This window comes from Numida meleagris, chromosome 8 (assembly GCF_002078875.1).
Source record: "Numida meleagris isolate 19003 breed g44 Domestic line chromosome 8, NumMel1.0, whole genome shotgun sequence".
Classification (NCBI taxonomy): Eukaryota; Metazoa; Chordata; class Aves; order Galliformes; family Numididae; genus Numida; species Numida meleagris.
This window is the reverse complement of record NC_034416.1, coordinates 17,311,179-17,331,743: the sequence shown is the minus strand read 5'-3', so window position 1 is coordinate 17,331,743 and position 20,565 is coordinate 17,311,179. Positions and strand designations below refer to the sequence as shown.

The 20,565-nt window shown below is 45.6% G+C and overlaps 2 protein-coding genes across 17 annotated transcripts in view; both read right to left on the bottom strand.

Annotated features, from left to right (window-relative positions):
- The window catches only part of NRK (Nik related kinase), a 97,125-nt gene extending 93,052 nt beyond the window's left edge, over positions 1–4,073 (bottom strand). For 2 of the 3 annotated variants that reach the window (XM_021406499.1, XM_021406500.1), the window contains exon 1: positions 3,858–4,073. In XM_021406499.1, coding sequence (XP_021262174.1) covers positions 3,858–4,058 — 201 coding nt within the window. In that variant the 5' untranslated portion in view covers positions 4,059–4,073. The remainder of the gene's footprint in view (positions 1–3,857) is intronic. The other variant, XM_021406501.1, reaches the window with a different exon arrangement.
- The window catches only part of IL1RAPL2 (interleukin 1 receptor accessory protein like 2), a 408,604-nt gene continuing 403,827 nt past the window's right edge, over positions 15,789–20,565 (bottom strand). For all 14 annotated transcript variants that reach the window (XM_021406506.1, XM_021406508.1, XM_021406511.1 and 11 more), the window contains one exon: positions 15,789–18,636. In XM_021406506.1, coding sequence (XP_021262181.1) covers positions 17,939–18,636 — 698 coding nt within the window. In that variant the 3' untranslated portion in view covers positions 15,789–17,938. The remainder of the gene's footprint in view (positions 18,637–20,565) is intronic.

Below are 20,565 nucleotides of genomic sequence, written 5' to 3'. Positions count from 1 at the left end.
GGCGCCTCACGCGGGGCGAGGGCTTCGTGCCCGGCATCCCGCTCCCGGCTGCGCGCCGTGCCGGGGGCGGCTGTCCCGCAGCTGGAGCCGCCGCGCTGCCGGGCCCTGCGGCCACAACACGCCGGCAGCGGTTCTGACTTTCCGTTAAAATTAGAAAAATCTCAGTAAGAAATAGTCATGCCTGGATCCCAGCTGCACTGCTGGCCCCGCTCCGCCCCGTCCTGGGAGCCTGCAAGGCTACTGCCAGTCACCCCTCCAGAGCCCCATCGCTCAGCCCCACGGGAGCTTACTGGACAGCAAGACACCATAAAGAAGGGCAACAAGCAAAACACAACAATGCAAAATGAATAATAAGGACATTGGAGCAATAGCAGGGTAGAAGAGGGAAAAAACACTGGTTGCCAAGTAAAACCCAAACTAAGGGGCACTGCATGCAGCTGACACTGGAGCACTCCTGCACAGCCGCAGCCCTGGGGACAGCCCTGCTAGCGCTGCCTGCACGCAACGGTGTGCGGTGTGGAAAGGGAAGTGCAGTACATGGGGACTGAGCTTCCTTCACTTCCCCAAGGAAAATCTGTGCCCGGGGCCGCAGAGGCTCCCCAGCCCACTGCAGGCGGCAGCAGTTCAGCCGGCACACTGCCTGCTTCCTCCGGTGTTGTTTGTGCCCTCCCTACAGGTGTGAGGTTGGCAGGAAAAGGAAAAAATAGATAACCCCTAACAGAGCAGGATTTCCTGTCTGCAGGAAGTAAACAGCTTCTTAAACGTTGGTTTCAGCCTGCATTGGGCAAACTGATTCTTTTCGGCATTACTCAATCCTCTGAACTGTAAATTCAGAGCAACTGTCATTCAGCAGAGCTGGACACCGGGAATGCTCCCTGGCTCCAACCCACAGCTCTGCACCGGGAGTCTGGGAACCCCAGCACTCAGCTGGGGACAAACCCTGCTCCCAGCCCCATGCCCACACTCCTCATAGCCCAGGCAGAATGGGACTCCTGCAGGCCCCAGCACCAAGCATTCCCTGAGGGCATTGCTTTGCTGGAAGCTCTCTGGCCTCCTGGAGAGAAATCACATCCTGCCTGTGCCAGAGGTGCTGCAGGCTCTCTCAGGTATCAGCACCTTCCTTCCAGAGCACATACCCTTCAGAAAATTCCCTGCAACTTTTTTTTCTGTATGACCTGGAGATTTTAGACGTACCTTTAGAGCACAATCCTTAGCTGAGAGGCAGCAAAGTGACCCCAAAGCCCATAGAACCTCCAGACTGCACTTCCTCCCTTCTCAGGAGCTCTGTGCATTGCTCAGGAAGGAAGGCCAACGCTTTCCCATCTCACACTCTCACAGACTGCTTTGCTCTCCCTTGGTAGCCCCCAAACTGCCCAGTGCCGACCACAGGAGCCTCACATCCCCCACCTGCAGGGCTCCTGCCTGCCCCCTGCATTCATGGCCATTTATTGCACCATCCTGGAAGGGATTTCTTGATACTAATGGCCTCTTTGAACTCCTGGAGTACAACATCTCTGCTGACAGCAATCCTGATTCAGCAGGCCAGCCACTAGTTTAGAAGCCAATCCCTTCCATGTCAATAATAACGTGATTTCTTGCCATGAGTGGCTGTGGAAGGAGTTCAGGAGCAAGACTATACATCAGAACCAGTATAGGATTGTGCATGGCCTGGGTCTAGCTGTGTGCAGAGCCTCGTTGGGTTGTGCCATGGAGAACACCTTTGCGGCTCAGCCAAGCTGTGGCACATCCCTGATGTGCCGGGGAAGATCTGAGCTTCGGGCCGGGGCACCTGCTTGCTTACCTCCCCATTTAAAGGGCGTTAAAGCAAACGTTCCTCCCGCCCAGCCTTCTTTGTAGCTTTGCGATTTCCAGGACCCAGCCCTGCTATGAAATCACAGCAAGATGTCTTTGTTTGCAATGGATTTTTGGATCAGGCTCTGAATACTTCTCATGCTTTCTCCTATTTGAACTAAAGAAAATGCCTCTTCTTTCCAAATGCGGCCAGTGACCCGCATGCAAACCTGGCTCTGCCCTCACCCCTGTGCTTTGCAAATTGCTGTGCTAGGAGTGAGGGACAGGGCCACGGCCAGCAGGGAGCCGGCAATGCAGAGACCCAGACAGACAAACCGAGCGGCCGCTTCCCGCGTGGTAGCACACACAGTAGTTTGCAGCCCTTTAAAAATTAAATAGCGTTGTCAGTTCCTGGCAGCGCGCTAGTTTAGCCGCACAGGATATCCAAAAGGAGACCAAGCAGCTTCCTTCCCCAGCGATTCCTGAATGGATGGGGCGAGGTGGAAAGAGTGCCTCTCGCTGCTGGACTGCGGCCAGGACGCCCACACCGCTCCCACGGAACCCACACAGCCCACACGCCGCTCACTGGGACTGCTGCAGAAATTCGCATCCTTTCCAGTGGCAAGCAGAGGCCTGCCGGCAGCGCACCCCGCGCACCACGAGCCCCTTCCCCAGCCCTGGTAGCCCCATGGGAGCGCATCCCACAGCACTGTCCCAGCTCCGCAGCCCCCAAGCAGCAGTGCTGCTGCAGGCAGTGCCCCAGTTCATCCAGGCCAGCACACATCCCTGCCGCCCTGGCAGCACCAACCCCTTCAGCGAGGAGAGCTGGAGTTTTGGGAATGATGACATTCTGCATTTCTGGCTTTTGGATTCTCAGTTTCAGAGCCAACTGAATCCCTGACTTTGCGTCATAACACACAAATCACACCAATAACCGTGTCCTTGCGTAAAAGCTATTTCTACTGCACTGCCTCTCCATCAGAATTTTTCCTGCTCCTGTTTTGTTTCCTTCCCCACTGGGTATTTCACCTTGACTATATGCCTGAACGCTAATACAGATCTGCACGCTACAGCAACATCAGTGCATGCAGCCTGGCTTGCAAATTTACAAAATTAAGAACAAGATGATTTATGGAAATAAACCGAACTCATACATTTTATACTGCTGCCGTCTGCTGAGCTACGGGTTATTCCCTCCTTTCATCTGCTAAGTTCTCTCTTCAGTCAAGTGGCAACCGCTGTAACTGCTTTGCAAGGAACGGTAGCTATATGTTACTGGGTCATCAGATCCCAATGGGTTTTATGAATACCATAATGAATTTCAGCCCAACATCTGTCTGCTCTCTGAAACAGATGCAATTATGGGAAAAAAATAGCTGCTGCCGCTTTGCAGGCAGATTTCTGAGAAGGAAAAAAAAAAAGAAGAAACAAAACACAAAGCAAACTGACATTGCACAGTTTAATCACTACCACATTAAATTTAAGCAGTAAAAATATAATGTGGCACACACCCAACTCCTTTTGTGGAAAGAGAAGATGAGATGTGGCAACTTCTCTGACAGACAGGGTTTTTTGCCACTTAGAAAATCTCATAGGCGCAACTTTGATTTTGCCAACCAAATGCTGACCTCAGATGACTCAGTTCGGGGTTCCCTTTTATCCAAGCCACTGAAGTTTGGTGGTTAGCTAAGAGGGAACTCATCTCTGAATCACCCTTTGTTTGAGGGAACTGTCAGATTACAAAAATCAATAAAAATACAAAAAATGGACACAGGGCCTTGGGCTTTAGCGTGGGATGTTTGGGTTCGGTTTGTCCCCCTCCACCCCAGAGGGAAGAAAAATCCACCAACCCAAAGTAGGCAAGACTTTCAAGTACTGGCAAAAAATCCCAAACCCTTAACTTTGTCCTATCTTTTTAAACTTCTCAGTGCCACATGGCACCCTGAGTGCATTCTAAGCAAATCAAACAATTGAACCGAGTTTTTTCTGTCATGTTGCAAGCCTAACTTGTGCCTCACAAAATTACACAATTTTACGCACATCTTCAGCTACAAAAAAAAGCTTACCTCATTGCTCAAGTCCAGCCACACATCTGGAGTTCCCAAGCCCCCTGCTTCTCCTTTCTTAGAGGAAAGAAGAAAAAAAAAAAAGTAGAAGAGGAACTGTACTTTAGGAGGCCTCCTCCAGCCCTTCGGAACAGAACCTGCCCTCTGCGACCCATCAGACATCTCCAGGAAAGTCTCCTCTATTCTCACTCCAATTTCCATTCAGTTCCAAGCTGCTTTTCATCTTGGTATTTTGTCAACTTTGAACATTTCAAACACACTTGGATGCCCCAGTGCAGTGCCAGAGCCCTATAAATCCTCTTATTTTCCTCGAGGGAAATGCGGTCCCATCTCTGGGACATTGCCTAATTTTGTGTTTGTGTGTGAGACTGCTGGATAGGGAAGCTCATACCAGCCTTGAGCAACAGTGTCCTCTTCCAACACTAACTCATGAATAAGTCCGTGCCTTTTCCCGCAGATCCCTGCCAGCCCTATCTCCACGTTCACTGTCTTTGTGCAATAACAAGCAGTGCACAGTCCCCAGCCAAGTTTCAGTTCTGCCCGCAGCACGGTGCTCAGCCTGGAGTGGGCAGTGCCGGTGATTTGCTGCATCCCACGGCGCGCGGGGCGGCAGCGGGCGGCTGCAGCCATCTTGCTGCTGTGCACTGCAGCTGTCAGCTGAGCCTGCAAACATTTTAAAAATTAAATGTGATAGTTGTTCAGTGGCTTGGGAAGCACGCTGAGCCTCTGTACATCTGCCAGTCATTTACCGATATCAAGTCCCGGATGCACTGCAGGGAATGAAGGCGACTGAGACAGCAGTTTGAGGCTGGATGCGTTCACCATTTTCAGTCGATGACCTGGAAGCAAACACTCAGTAATTGCTGCTTGGTTCCCAGAGGGCACAAAGGCAGCGAACGCCTTGGTGCCACGCTGTGCTGGGAGTTGTGGCTGCATGAGCAGAGAAGTCAGATGCTCCCACTTGGCTTTGGCAAGATGGGTTCTTGCTCCAGTTCCACTCTGTGCATTGTGAGAAAGGTGCTGCAGGCTTGGACTCAGTGCAAGGAAACGTACAAACATTCACAACCAAGGACAAAAGTGCTTACTGCGCCCATCCTGAGGAGCTGAAGCTCTTACCGTATTAAAAGGGAAGTGACTTGATATTTTCTCCCAAGGAGAAAATGGTGGGCACTTCAATTGCAAAAGACACGATGAGAGCCAGGAGCTGAAGCAGAAACCAGGCAAAGAACCAAAGCAGAAACAAAGGCTGCGCATGCAGACAGGCCAGTTGGTTCCCATTTCTTCTGAGTCTCTCTCTGGTTCCTAGGGCAAGGAGGAGTGCTCAGAGTCCCCAAGGACAGCAGCTCCCGGCAGCTGCCCAAGCTGCCCCCAATTTTCCTGCAGGGAGAGCTGGGGATTTCAGCCAACTTCCCTTTTCACAGTGGCTTAGGTTCTTTACGGAGTTTAGCTCCATAAACCAATTAAGCATCTTTAAGTCCTTGAGCCCTCATACCTTCTCTGAGCAGTTTGCATGCCGACACTGCTGTAAGGAGCGAGAACTGAGTTCGCCTCTCTGGAACCTGAGCTCTAATGGGGCCACGGGCAGCAGCCCCCAGCACAGCCCAGAACTCCCCAGATCCATACCAGGCACTCTGCTCCAGCAGCCTCATTTCTGCTGGCAAATGCTTACAAGTTTGGAAAAATTACAGTTTCACCTTTAATTTTTGCTTTCCAAAAGCCCCAGTTCCAGGTTATAAATTCATAGATGGCCCATGAGCATTTAAACCTTACACAGTGAGAGTATAGGAAAAGCAGCTATTTCCCTCATTTCCATGCCCAGTGCGGTAGGCTGGGCAGACACAACTGATGTGGCCAGCATCACATCCCAGAGAGCAGCAGTCACCCTGAGTCCCATCCCAGGGCCCTACCTGCCCTTTTTTCTTTGGATGAGTCTGTTCTAACAGAAGGGAGACACTGGTACAGCCATCTGGTATTTGAATATGAAAGCCTATAATCAAGCCTCTTGTGAAAAAATAAGTGTTTTTCTTTCCTTTTGTTTTTAAATACACAAATTAGCAATATCTTGAAAGATGGAAGACCACATTGTAAGATCCTATGGGAACACTCATCACCAGCCCCCTTTGCTTCCCGTAGGACAAATCTTGCATAAGCATTGCATAGGAAGTGCATAGATTTGTATGATAAACATATACATAAAATCACTGCACATCTCCTGCTGCAACTTTCAGAGACACTTTTTATGCAGTTACTCTACATCTTTATCTCACGCTAAGATACAGCTGTAACTCCTGCACAGGCTGAGCAGCAAGCTGCAATCATGGTGTGGCTCTGTGAGTGGTTGTGATTAGCAGGCAGCGACCACTGAATCTTCACTGTGACTGAAGATCCCCACTGGGTGCCCAACCTGCCTCTGTCAGTGGCTTCCCACGACGGCCTTGGTCCCAGCACGGCACTGAGTATGGTGCATCACAAGGTTTAACCACAGCCCTAACCATGAAACCTCCCAGCCTAACATCCCCCCCACAGAGGAGTGCCCTCAGCAGCTCGTCCTTGCAAACACAGAGGATATTTTAGACAATGAGCTTGCCTTCAATCCAAAGTTCCCCAAGGCCACACAGTTCCTCCTGAAGCCCTCTCAGTACATCCCAGGCCATGCACACCCATCACACAGCCAGGCACTGTCCTGGTGCCTCCAGAGCAGGCATCACCCCAGGGCCAAACCATGGCCCAGCACCAAGCTCTGCTCAGGCAGAGGGACACAGCTGCTAGCAGCCTGTACGAAGGGGAACACAGCTGTGGCTGGCTGGCACTGATCTGATGCTCTGCCTTTTCCACAAAGCCTTTGTATGGCCCCGTTCCTCACAGCTTGAAGAGAGAAGATGCGTGGAGGGTGTTTCTGTACAACTCAATGACAACTGGAGAGCAGTTGTGGCTATTGCCGACATTTTGCAGCGTGCCCACTTGCTGCACTGCAAGAGGAGCTGCAGGGTTGTGCAGCAATGCCCTCTGCTGTGGTCCATCACCCTTCCTCCAGAGCTTTCTGCTCTACTGGTTGCAACGCACTCCAGCTGTAGGTGGTTTGCTTTTTTTTCTCTTTAAAAGCAAAACAAACCCCAACTCGCAGCTTAACTCTGTCATATTGAACCCTTTTGTTCTTGTTCTCTGGGCTTGTGCTACCCCATGGAGATCGATCGTTCTCCTTGCCCAGACATGTCCTACTCCATTTGCTGCGTTTTGTGGGCTGGGCTGGGGTTGGTCATGTTTCTGTGAACAATGCTGCACACGCTCATGTTTGTATTCCCACTTGCTTCTCTCCTTTTGGCTCATTTTGATGATTCTCCCATACTGATGTTAGCTGTTTCTTCAGCCATATTTAATCCCCCCCGAGGCCTCCTCCACTTTTCCAGTGCATATGCTGGCATTAGATTGCCTGTTACCCTGTCCTAATTTCCATGTTACAACTGCTGGAGGATAATCATCATTTATCTTTTTTTTTCTCTTTGCTGTGTCCCTCTGCATCGTTTATTCTTCATCTAGATTGGGAGGGCCTTCAAGTATTTTCATGACTATTATTTTTTCCACACGTCCAAGCTCAAACTGAGAATGAGAAAGCTTCCAGGGCTGATTCTGACTTGGCCAGCATTTCTGTTGCATTTTTCTTTTTAACCTTTTGAGAGCATTTTCTGCCATTTTGCCCTCCTCACTCAGCAGCAGTGAAGCTGGAGGTGCCAAGGAGAGGCTGGGGCAAGGTGCTGAGGCCTACTGCAGGGACATGGCTCACAGAGAGGCACCTGAATTTCACTTAGGCTGGAACCTGCCTGCAGCTGGGGTGAGGGAGATGCTGGCCACTACACTGTCACTTCTGTGATCTTCAGTGCAGCTCAGGCTGGGCCCTTTTAGTTGACTTGAGAAATACTGGATACCTTCTTGACGTGAAATCCGGGTGGGATACTTGGTTTTCTTCTTTGGATAGCAAACTGAAACTACACCTGTTAATAACTAGTGTGGGTACAAAATCTGTAGTGCGCAGGTATTTTTTGTCCTCAGTAGAAGCTGTTGCATCACCAGAAGCCTTGGTGAAACTGCCATCTTTTAAGCTGCTCAGATTACTGGGAAAATCCTCATTCAGAGGAATCGGGCACAGTTCCCCAGTGACTACACTGCCTTGACTCTGGCTGTAGAGTAGTACAAATTACAGCAGAATATCATCATTAATTTCAGCTGTCCTTGTTCTGGCAAATTATCATTCATCTCCCCAAATGGATATCTTAGCAGGAGACCTTTATTTTTTCATCTTAGTGTAAAAAATCCCCACCGGTTCCTCCCTCTCAATTAGCAGCTTCTGATTTCTCTGGGGAAGTTGATCTTAGGCGTAGTGCTGTGACTTATGCCTGACTAATGGCACCAAGACCAGACACAGCACCAGGATGCTTTTACTTTCCAACACATACCTGGAATCTCTCACCAGGGCCTTGTCTGCCTGCTCAGGAGTTAGTCACTTCCTCCAGCCTGTGGGGAGGAGAGCAAAATTAAAGAGGTTTTGCTGTGTTCCCACAAAGCCCACTGCCAGTGTGCCAAATCTCTGCTGTTTTGTATGCAAAGCACTCAGGGTGCAGGCTCGCACCCGACCTCAGCATCATTACAGCCTTTACCTGAGTGGGGGCTTCACCAGGGCCTTACCTGGAATTACGTTCCTGAATTAGCCAAATACCACAAAATGTAATTTGCAATTGTTACAGCGAGCTCCACTGCTATGTGTGGCTGCTCACCTGAACTTGGCTTGCCTCAATTGCTTTGTGGAAAAATGCCTTCCACGTCAGCAATTGTGAGTGCTATTTATGAAGCTTGTAAGTTGCTACAAATTAAAACAGTCTTGAGGAGGTTACCTAGGGATGCTTTAGACCAATTTTGACATTGCAGCTTTGGCATCAGTGCCAGTCCTGTGGTGTCTGATGATTCAGGGTTAAGAAACAGAAACAGGAGAGACCTCATTGTGGCCTTCCAGTACTTAAAAGGAGCTTATAAGCAGGAGGGAAAACAACTTTTTACACAGGTAGATAGTGATAGGACAAGGGGGAACAGCTTTAAACTACAAGAGGGGAGATTTAGATTAGATGTCAGGGGGAATTTTTTCTCTGAGAGGGCGGTGAGGCCCTGGCACTGCTGCCAGAACTGTGGGTGCCCATCCCTGGAGGTGCCCAAGGCCGGGCTGGGTGGGCCCTGGGCAGCCTGAGCTCATACCTGATTTAGTGGCTGGCAACCTTGTTTGAGGAAGGGGGTTGGAACTGGATGATCTTGGAGGTCCCTTCCAACCCAAGCTGTTCTGTGATTCTACGAAACCATACAGCTTACTGAGGTTTTGGGGGCAGTATGGCCTCATGGAAGAGCGTTTAAGTTCCACTGCATCTCCTTTAGGGGAGGTGTCTGGGACACCAGCCCCAGACAACGTCCCCATGCCACCCATTCTGAGCAGATCCCTCCCATGCTAAACTGGGGCAAGAATTCAGTCTTGGGGCCTGCTCAGAGGCCCAGGCCTGTGCACTGGAAGTTGCCCCAGGACCAGCACTGCTACACCAGAAGCAGCATCACATGGTGCAGCCAGGCACCGCCTGAGGTGAGCACGGGCATCCCACAGGGGCATGTGGCTTCATCCTCTCCTACCCATGCCTGCCTCAGCTTCTGCTACAGCCCACCCAAACCACAGCTCCTCCTATGGGCTCTCTTGGGGACAGATTGTGCTTTACAGTCTTACTGTAAAATAACAAGAAGCAGGCTTCTAAAATCAGGAAGTTTCTCCAACAATCTTCTGTGCTTTTACTGTAATTGCTCCATATGCTCCTCTGACAATTTCTGTGACCTCACTTCCCCCCTCCAAAAAGCCAAAAAGAAAGAAAGAGGAGGCAAATCTCACCATCCCTAAGTCTCAGCAGAGCTCTCTGCACATTAAAGGAGAAGTAGAGGCTGCCAGCTCTGAATCTGGAGCTCTTCTCATACGTGCTTGTTAACCCACCGGGTACAATGGATGAGAATTACTCTCTTGCAACATTTGCTTGGCTGCCAAAATGGAAAAATGATTAGCAGCTCTAAGGCTGCACTGCTGTATTTTGCAAGAGAAGCTCTTGTTGTGGGCTGCTACCATTCTGCTGCCTGGAGGCAATGCTACCCAGTCCTGGCACTTGTGGTCACGGAGAGTTCCTTTGCTGCCCTGAGGACACATGTCCTCTCCTCCTCCCATGGAAGGAGTCTCCCACCTTACCCAATGTCTGTGCCCAGCACTGTGCCGCACATAGGTGCCTTGCTACAGCAGTAATGTTTCAATACCTCCTCAAGAACTTTGGCACCTTAATGACAAGGAGGATGATGAGTTTGGAACGTATAGCTGCTGGTTTAGTGAAGGGATTTAAAACAGATTTCTGAATTAATTGTTAGTGCAATTATTCCCATGATTAGCCCCTTCCAGTTTCTGGTTGCTCCTCACAGCTTGTTGGCTGGGAGCAGAGCAGTTTGTGTAGGGTCTAGCTGTGTTTGGACCCTGTGGAGCTCAGAGTTGGGTACTTGCATTGTGGAAGCCATCTGTGTGCCTCAGAACAGGCTGCAGTGACCACTAAAGTTTTTGCCCTCTGCATTGCCACCACTGACTGATCTTCCAAGTGCACCTATTGTTCGACAGTGAAGTGCTGCTTTGAGTTGTGGGCTCAGATATATACCCATACCTGTGCTGGTGTAAGCATTTTGTAAGGAGAAATTGTTCAGAGGGGTGACTGAAAACTTCCGACCCTGGACTGAAGCCTTCCTCGCAGGCTGGCACTACCGTATCACAGATGCTGACTCTGTTTATTATGTTGATGGGTGTCAGCAAGGAAGTTTGAACTTTGTTCAGATTTTCCCTGAGATTGGCAGTGAAAAGCCAGAGCGCTGAGCTGGGTTCAGGCTGGTTGTTAGGTATAAATTATCTGTCAGTTCCATTTTTTCCCCATCATCTCCTTTTGCCAATAATTTGTTACAACAGAGATTTCCTGTCATCTCATCTTCTTGTCAGCCCGTGTCCTTCCAAAACCATTTTGTTGCCAGTCATTAGCTTCTGTCTTGTCATTTCTCTGCAGTGAGCTGCTGAACCCAAAGGGAAGTGTCCCAGTCAGCTCCGGGAGAGCCCTTCTGTGTTCTCCAAAACGTGCAACCTGTGTACAGGACATTCAGAGGCTGCTCATGCAGACTGGAATAATCTTTTTTTTTCTGATGGTTGAGAGAATATGTGGCTACAGATCCAGGCTGGGGCAATTCATGGTGAAATCACCCATCAAGTCCAGTGAACTATATCCACTGGGCAGAACTTGGGGCTGGGTGAAGGGGCATGACCCCATCATGGGGACATGACCCTCTGCCCATGGCTTTTGGTAGGATCTTGGGCAAAATGGATCCTGACACTGTTTTTCATTTGCTAAAGAGAGGATGAAAAGATTTCCCCAGCCCAGTTAGGTGTTAGATTGATTCATGATCATAAAGCCTTTGATATCTTTTAATCAAGGAGCTGTTAAGGGCTTTAAAAGTTGTTATTATTTGTGGACTAGATGCTAATTTTCTCTGCACAGTCTACAAGGAATATGGACTCTAATGTTATCTGGGGAGTAGGTTTAAATTGCTCCTTCCGATGTGCTGCCAGAAGTTACCTTTAAGCCATATACACATACTGATCAGAGTACATTGTACTTTAAAAGCTTCTTCACATCTCATTAGAGCTTCCCTTCTTGAGTCCTCTCATAAGAGGCAAATTTACATTAAGCCTAGGCTATGTCAGGGTCTGGATTTCTCATGAAAATGTCTTGGTAGTAAAGACAAAGCCCCAGGCACTACCAGCACGAGAATCATTAATGCTCTCCTCCACATCATAAATCCCAGAGCCATGATCAGAATCTCAAATAATTTGAATTTGAATAGAAATGAGAAGCACGATTCTCCCTCTGACAGCTCTCATTTCCACCTTGCCTTGCCTACATTGCTCCGCTAAAAGAGGGCACCAGAGGCTTTGTAAATCCCTTTAGACAGCACAGTCTTAACTGGTGTGTTATTCTCTAGCCATCAGCCAGCGAAACACCTGAGCCCATCCTGTCATGCATGAGCACGGTGGCTACTCCACTGAACTGCAGTGTAGTCTTGTTGGCCCATTAGCTCTGATGGATTCAGCAGTAGCTGTCGCTGCTCACACTCCAGCAATCCACTTGCAGCCAGGAAAACATGTATCACCCACCACTGTGTAAAAAGGAATTATTTTACGGACTTGAAAGAAATAGCAAAACTCATCTAATACAGAATACATTGTTTTCTCTTTGTGTTTGTCTTGAAGAGAAAGCTCTTAAAATCTTGCAAAGCCAATTACACTCTATCAAAATGAATTACAGGGGGTGTTTATAGAATACCTACAATGAGAATCTGTCTCAGCTTGACAAACTGTATTTTTATTATTTATTTGTTTTTCTGCTTGGCCTGTAGCTGCACAACGATATTATAATGAAGCAAAAATGCTGACAGGTCATGTTCTGCTCCTATTGGCAGTGCTACTGTTTTAGATTTAAATGACAAGAACCCTGGCAAAGCTCGGTAACTTTTACTTCATAGTTCTTTCTTTTAGACCTTGTTGTATACCTCTCTGGAGCAGCCTTATTAACCTCTGAATTTCTCCAGCGGCACTGAAATGATCAAATGTCTTTTTGTAGTAAGCAATGTAAGCAATGCAAAGCAGTCTCTCATTCACCACCACAAACACGTCATGTAATTTCTTCAGGGAAGTACATTTCAGCAACAAGAAAGTGCGAATCAACATTGTTCTCTGTGTTTCCCCAGACGTGACATGCCATCACTTTCCATTTTCAAATTTTTATTTCCTCCTGTAACATACAGCGTATTCCAAAATCCCACATTTTTAACACATGCTGTGCTAACTGGAGCCAGGAAGAAATAATTTGAGTGACTATTACTTAGGAAATTTTAAAACCTTAAATACTTTTAAGACGCAGGGGATGGTACTTTTATATATTTGCAGCATGGACTCCCCAGTGGTGGGATCCATGGCACAGCACAACACGCGCACCTCGTGCTGCTCACCAGAGGTGACCAAACAGCACTGCTGGCATCGTGTGTGAGCTCCAAACCCACAGGACCAGCAGGAAGCACAGATTTCTACTTTGTGGGGAATTTCCACACACATAAGACAGTAGGTTTTTTTTGTGTGCGCGTGTGGAATGCACCAAGAGAATTTTCTGTCCGACGGGAAATGACAGTTTAATTTTAAAAGGATCAAAACAAGAGTTCTGAAGCAAGTGAGCTGGCAAAAAATGGTATTGTCTGGGGGAACTTTGCCCAGCGACCACTGAATAGTGGACAAACATGAAGTGTACATGCAAGGGCTGTCATTGTGCTGTGCTGAATCAGCATTTCTGCTGCAAAACACTTGGACTCTGTGACCACTCTTTTCTTCCTCTCCGTTCTTCACGCTCTGCACTCTCTTTACCACCCAGTAACTCTGTAGCCCCAGCACAAACCTTGGAAGTGGGACAAGATGCATAAAATGCTGCATGGCGGAAGAGGGTTCATGCAGATCGTGCTGCTCATCAAGGCCACAGGGAAAGCCCCCAGATGCCCCAGTGGGACACAAGAGACATTGCTCCCCACTCTGCCACTGAGCTCTCAGGGTTATGCCACTGCCAGGCTGGTGAGCACCAAGGACTTTCTGTCCTGTACCCAGGATGGTGAGGCCCGCTGGGCGTTCTGCCACAGCACTCACATCTATGCAGGAACCAAAATCAGAAAAGCTGCTCTGAGGATCTCCATAAGAGCATAATTCTAAAAGTGCTTAAATACCATGATTTTAGGCACCGGTCTATGAACTAGTCTTCTAAGCTCTATGCAGCAAAGTATTTCTCACCAAATTAATGGGAATTTAAGTATGTCCTTATGCATTTGTATGAATAAAGTCTGTTGAATCAAAAGAAGCTACTGAGAGTGGAGTAGAAGAAGTCCTTAAAAATCACACGGGTTTTGTTCTAAAAGTATCTGTTATTTATTCCCAAGTCCTTATCTTGTTTATAACAAAGAAATGAACAAAATTCCTTTCCCAAGGCTGGACAGTCCCGGAGCACATCCGCACCAAACAGGGACAAAAATAAGCTTGATTTGAGACAGAGTAAATAAGCAAATGCTTATTAGTCTATTGACTTCTTTCTGGCCCTTTGGTCTTCTCTTTATTCCCCTGAACACAGTAAAAGTAGGGCTTGGCTTTATAGCCTTACTCTAGGTCTACTGCATTTGATGGAACTGTTTCTGTTAGATTGAAGGGTTTTTGCAGCAGACTTTGCAGACAGAAGATGGCAATATGTTTATACAGCTTTCTCTCATTCAGTGTCTAGAGAAAGGATTATTAGAACACTGGCTCAGCACACAGTCCCATTCCCACCCGCTCTCCACGACTGTCAGTATTCACTCTGCCTTGTTACTTACATCAAAATTACCCTGCCTTCTCTCTGAATGTTCTTTAGGAGTGTAAAATCTGTAGACTGAATAGGTTTCCAATTTCTAGCTCATTTCTATATACAACTTTCAAACCATAATTGCTTCTGAAGCACATTACACACAAGGGCAAGTATCCAAAGAAACATTATAACCAAAGCACTTAAAATGAACGTGCCCCAAATCAGAAGCTGTGCGTGGCTGCAGTAAGGATGTTTACTGCTTGTCAGCTTGTCAGGCTGTCATACAGTCCTACAGGCTGTCACACAGGTTCTCTGGCAGACCTAGAGGCTGTCATACAGGCCATCATACAGCCTGCGTACAGGCCTACAGGATGTCATACAGGCTGTCATAGAGGCCTGCAGGCCATTATACAGGACTGCAGGCTGTTATACAGCTCTCATAGAGGCCTGCAGACTGTTATGCAGGCTGTTATACAAGGTCTCATAGAGGCCTACAGGCTGTTATACAGGCCGTCCCACAGGCTGCCATACGGGCATACAGGCTGCAGGTGGCAGGGGCTGCACAGCCATGTGAGCAGGATGCAGCCTCAAACACTGCCAAGGCAGAGCCCTGGCTTTGTCCCCAGTATCTCCAGCTGAATAAGTACAAGGCTTTGGTGAGACGGAGGAACACAGACTGCCCTTCTATTTCAGCTAATGAAGTCTGAATGAAGGAGCGAAATGTTTTGGCGTTCCTGGCCCTGATCCAGCTGCAGGGCAGCTACAGTGCAATGCCCACGGCTGCACGGTGGGACGGGCTCCCGGCCTCTGTGCCACCCAGGTCCTACGGACACATGCATTTCACTGCTTGGCAGGATTTTTCCAGGCCCTCCATCTCTACCTATAGTGATGTTTGATCTCTGGCATGTCACAGCGGTGCTACTCGAAGCTGAGATGACAGAGGCCTCCTGAGCTCAAGTCCCTTCCCCGCACTGAAAGCAGAGGGGTACAGGCGGTTCTGATTCATGTATATATTGTCATCGTACTCAATACACACTCTGAAATCTTAAAGCAGATTGTGACTTGTCATCTATAACTAAAATATATTGATACACAGACACACAGTGTGCTTTGCAAAATGACAGAAAAACTGTTCTTTTCATGTTACTTCAATACAAACATGACTGCATTTTGCTTTTGAATAGCTACTGCTCTAAGAGTAAGCCATCAAGTAAATGAATTTGCTATCCATATCTAATCACTGTAAGTAAAAGAAGCAGACCAATCTGCATGTGGATTTTTCCTTTTTTTCTTTTTTTTTTTTTTTTTTGCAGTTTGCATGCTTAATACAAAAGTAGTAGGTTTGAAATCTCACTGAACATTCTATGTGAATGAACCAGATTCTAAAGTAAAGTGGAAAGGATAATAATGAAAAGTACAGCTTTTCATTTAAACATACGCAGCTCTCTTCATGCAGGGTTTTCTTTACTTTTTTTTTTTTCTTTTTCAGAATTACACTTTGCATTAAAGGACATAGCCAGTGTAAACACAGTCTGTAACACTTATAAAACAGTGCAAATTTCATAGATTTCTGGAAGGAGGTTGAAATACATATATTTATACTGGAGGTAAAATCACTTTCTTTCTCAGTAGAAAAATATGTCTATCAAACACCTATCTATATGTTCTGAACTTCACAAAAGAGCAAGTTATAGTCCTATACGGTGTAATAAATTAGTATCTTTCCAAGAGAACTGTTGCAGTGTTAGTGTCAAATGCATAATAACAATACTGGAAAAAGCAACACGAGAAATGTATTTTCTAGAACCTAAGGAGAGGTCTACAGATAATAGCTGCTGTAAGAGGGCACAGAATAAAGCACTGGGAAAAGAAGCAATGGAAAAGTATCGACCTCTATGAATTATTGCATGTTTGAGATCGTTCTCATGGCCTTTGGGCCAATTCTGGATACTTTCAAGTCTTATGTCAGTGTTTGTTTTCACTTTGACTGTAGGGTACAATTTAGGAACCACTGCTAAATGTTAAGGATTGACTGAACTTGTTTGCTGACGGAGCCACAGGCAGCTGAGTGCAGAGTGCTAACTTTTATTCATGCAATCAAAGAGGACAATGCAAAAAACATACTGAAATATAGGCAAGATTGCCTGCTGTAAAAAACATTTTTGGGAACTTGCTCTAGCAGATCTTACTGAGACAAAACTCTGAAGCCTACAGTGTTTTCATTAAAGCTGTGCCAAAGGCTTCTGCCTTTGCTACTTAGAGCTTCTTCCATGAGTACGGCTGTCTCCATGGTCTGACTGCAACCCATGGTCAGCTGAGTCTGGAAATCCTCATAAAACATGAGGAAAACTCAGACTCAGTGCTTTCCATGGAAGATAAAAGAGAGTATCCTCATTTGACTGATGGGATCGTGTACATAAGAAATGGAAGAAATGCAAGACTTTACCAGCTCCTTAAAAATATCACTTTTCATTAGTTGCACAGAGTGGAAATATTCCTGCTTCAGCCATATATAAAAAGGACATAAATTGTCAGGTAGATAGAGAGAGAACTGCCTCAGGTGATTATCACTCCACTGCATTTGAAGTCAGTTTACTAGTAAACCTGGATAATTCAGCACTTCATCTCTGAATATTGCTGCAGTAATGATTTTCTATTGCTGATGTTCTCAGAAAAAGGTTAATCTGAAATTTTAACTATTGATTTTGAAAAAAAAGTAGCACGTAAAATTACATTGCCTTTCTACAAACCTTAAAACAGCTCAGGAGATCTTAAGAAATTTCAAATCAATGAATTCACCAACAGACAAATTTATACTTAAATCAGATTTTAAAATGTCATTAAAAACCTGCAAAAATAATTCTGAAATAATCTATTAATCACAGAAAAGTTGTTTTAAATCCTGCTAAACATCTTCCAATACCCTAATAAGTTGTTTAACAAAAACACATCGCTAACCATTCACTGGGAATGCAACATGCCTCAACAAAGAAATGAAGAGATGCTGATGCAAGCAGGTGATTTATTCTGCAGTAAGTGTTACTATGCACTTTATTGGTAAAGCTTCATCTGCATTGTTTCAGCTGGTCATCTTCTAAAATGCATCTGAGAGACAATGTTACCGGGAAGATTTCCTCCTCCTTCCTATTGAGAACGATTCACCCCTTGTGGTCTGTGCAGGAGATAATCACTTTTGTAGCATGATAACGATACTAGAATTTCAAACTGTACTGAAGTTTGTATGAAAAACCCAACAACTTCTGCGTATTTGAAATACTATTACATAAATATGAATGCTGGAGATCATATACAATGAACTCGTATCCATCCCAGATTGTAAACCTACAGTAGAACGATGGGATGTGCTTTTTCTCTCCCCCTTTTTTGAAGAAGCAATCAAGCTGTACATTAAAAGACAGGAAGGACATCACTGACTTACAAAAGAATGTCCCCTTTGTCAATAATTTGTAAATGTAAACAAAAAAGTTCAAGTAGAAAAGCAAATAAGTGTGCCGCTGCTTCAAATATGATCTGATGCCCCATGGGGTTTGGGCAAAGTTCTTTAAAAATGCGTCTTCGTGGCAGTCATGAAACATCTCAAAAGTGTCCTGATCTTCACTACCAAATATCACTGGTGAAGCTAAGCTCCCTTGCTGATAAAGGTAGCAATGGGTTGTTCCTGTGAAACTCCTGGGAATCCTTCACGGTATTGTTAAGAGGTAGCTGTCCATTTAGTAGTGTCAAAGGTATGTTACAGTATGTATGATGGTTGCTTATGGAAGCTATTGGCAATGTCGCTGCTGACACATCATATTCGTATCCTCTGCAATAATGTCTCATTTGCACAGAATCTGCTTGATGGCAATCAGTTAGATCAGCCCGCGATTCTACCAACGTGGCAGAAGTGCCTGTGACGGCAAGAGAGGGTACAGTCTGGAGGTCTCCAAAAAGGCCCTGCTCCGCAGAATCCAGGACCTGACGCCGAGACACCACCTCCTTCTTCTTCCCTGGCATTTCAAAGACTAGGCGCTTCCAAAACTTAGAATTCAGTTTGCTGCTTTTTGGTCCTTTCCACTTGACCACTGAGAGAAGTTTGATGGTGTGCTTTAAAGATTCCACTTCGTGATAGTTCACTTTCCCTTTTAATTCAGTACACTCAATCAAAATAACTTTGATTTCACCACTGACTAGCATGTTATGGAGTCTGTTTTCCATCTCAAAAATACTCCATCCTCTCCTGAGAATATAGTCTGGAGTTAACACGATAATGAGTCTTCTGCTTTGCTCAACACATCTTGTGAGATCTTCAATGTAGGCTACAAATTATAGAAAGAGAGAAAGAGTAAAGAATAAAGAAGACTATTGTATCAAAACATCAGGCTTGCAATTAAGTTTAACAAAATCCTACAGCTCACAGATCCACCCCACTTAAGACAAGGGGCACTTCATGATATTCTCCAACAGAAACAGGACTGTGTATCACAACACGTTTCTATTAATAGGATATAGAGAGAAAATGCCTTAATAACATCCTCAATCCTTAACTGGTTTTCTCTGTTCATCTCAACAGAATGACATTTACATAATCTCCTCGCTGTGCAGATGCATTAGTGACTAAAAATACACAGTTCACTTACTGAGAAATTCTAGGTCAAGATCAATGTAATATTTGTGTAAATTTTAACATTAACACTGGTTATGATTAAAGTCACATTGAGGGAAGCACACTCTGGGAAGCAGTTCTTGTGTTTCGGATGGAAGGACATGAGGATGCTGCAGGGTGTGGAAACTGTAACTAGCAAGAGCTCAAAAAGAAATCAACCCTCAACACATGCAGAAATTGTGCTATTGCATAGAAGCAGCAAGGTAGCTCTTTCTTCTTTGAGTACTGGCCACAAAAACACAATAGCATTCTCTGTAGCCCAACAGTCTGTTTTAATATTGCAAACCTGTGCTTCTATGTACCCCAAGGTATTAACAGAAGCTTCACAAGTGATGGGAACAAATGGAAAATTTAAGCATATTGGATGTGTTTATTTGCTCAAACATCAGTGACAAAGAAAACAGTATTATTTCATTCATGCACACCAAGTAGTTGTGAATGATCAGTGTAAACAGAAATACCAGCCCCATCATCAGCTCCATGATGTCAGCTTATTGATCTACAAAATATTCTTGAACTTGGACTTGGGGTTTTGATCTAGAGTTTTATTTGTCCCATGAGGGTAGGGAAGAGATGCCAATTGTATTCTTCTGACATGGAACAGGATGGGAAAGAGAACTACTTACAGCCCTGATCCAAAACCCAAACAAATGACTTCAACAAATTTCGGAGGGTTTGGGGTCAAGACTAGAAAAATCAAAATAATTAAAAAAAAAGAAACCTAAGATCAGAAAAGTGTTCACTGGTTGCACAACATTGTGATTGCAAGCTTAAGAGACATGATATAACCACTATTTTTTCTTTATAACTATGTGACCCTCTTGATCATGCTACTCGGAATGTGCTGTCTGACAACAGAGGAGAAGCATGTGTTATAAATGAAGACTTGGACACAAGAGCTGCACAGAACAGATCTTTACTCAGCACAGGGCAGGGCCTCTCTTACACACACTGCCCTCTAGCAGGAACAACGATTACAAATAACATCATTAATCAACATCTGTTACTGCAAGACTCATTTTTATAGTCCCAGGCACCATACCACAGCATGCTTATTCACACCACTTCCAGTAAAGCAAATAGCTACAAAATAGGCCAACAGGAACATTCTAAAATAGCTTAGAGACTGAAGGCATAGTTAGCATCAAATCTGCCTTTACTGATGTTTTATTTCACCACTTAGCAGCAAGAAGAATTTCTTTCACAAATGAGAAAAAGGAGGCAATTGTAAACATCCCACAGACAAACAAAAATTTAAGACATACACATACATTACAAATCTCTACGCAACAATCCTGACTTTTAGTTAACGTTTTATGACTCTTAAATCATGCAGCATTTACAGTTTTTTTTTTCTTAAAGTACTTTATGAGGAAAAACCCCACACTGCTCTGTGTAAAATAGTTACTCATTAATGAAAAAATGTCAACATTAAGATCCATGGGAGAGGCAGCGGAGAGGGGAGAGAATCAGCAACAATAAGAAAATGATAAGCAGAACTGGTGAAACAAAACTTAAGGAAAGGTAGAAATGTTCAATACAATGGAAAGAGATTATCCCAATGTATCAACAGCTCAGACTC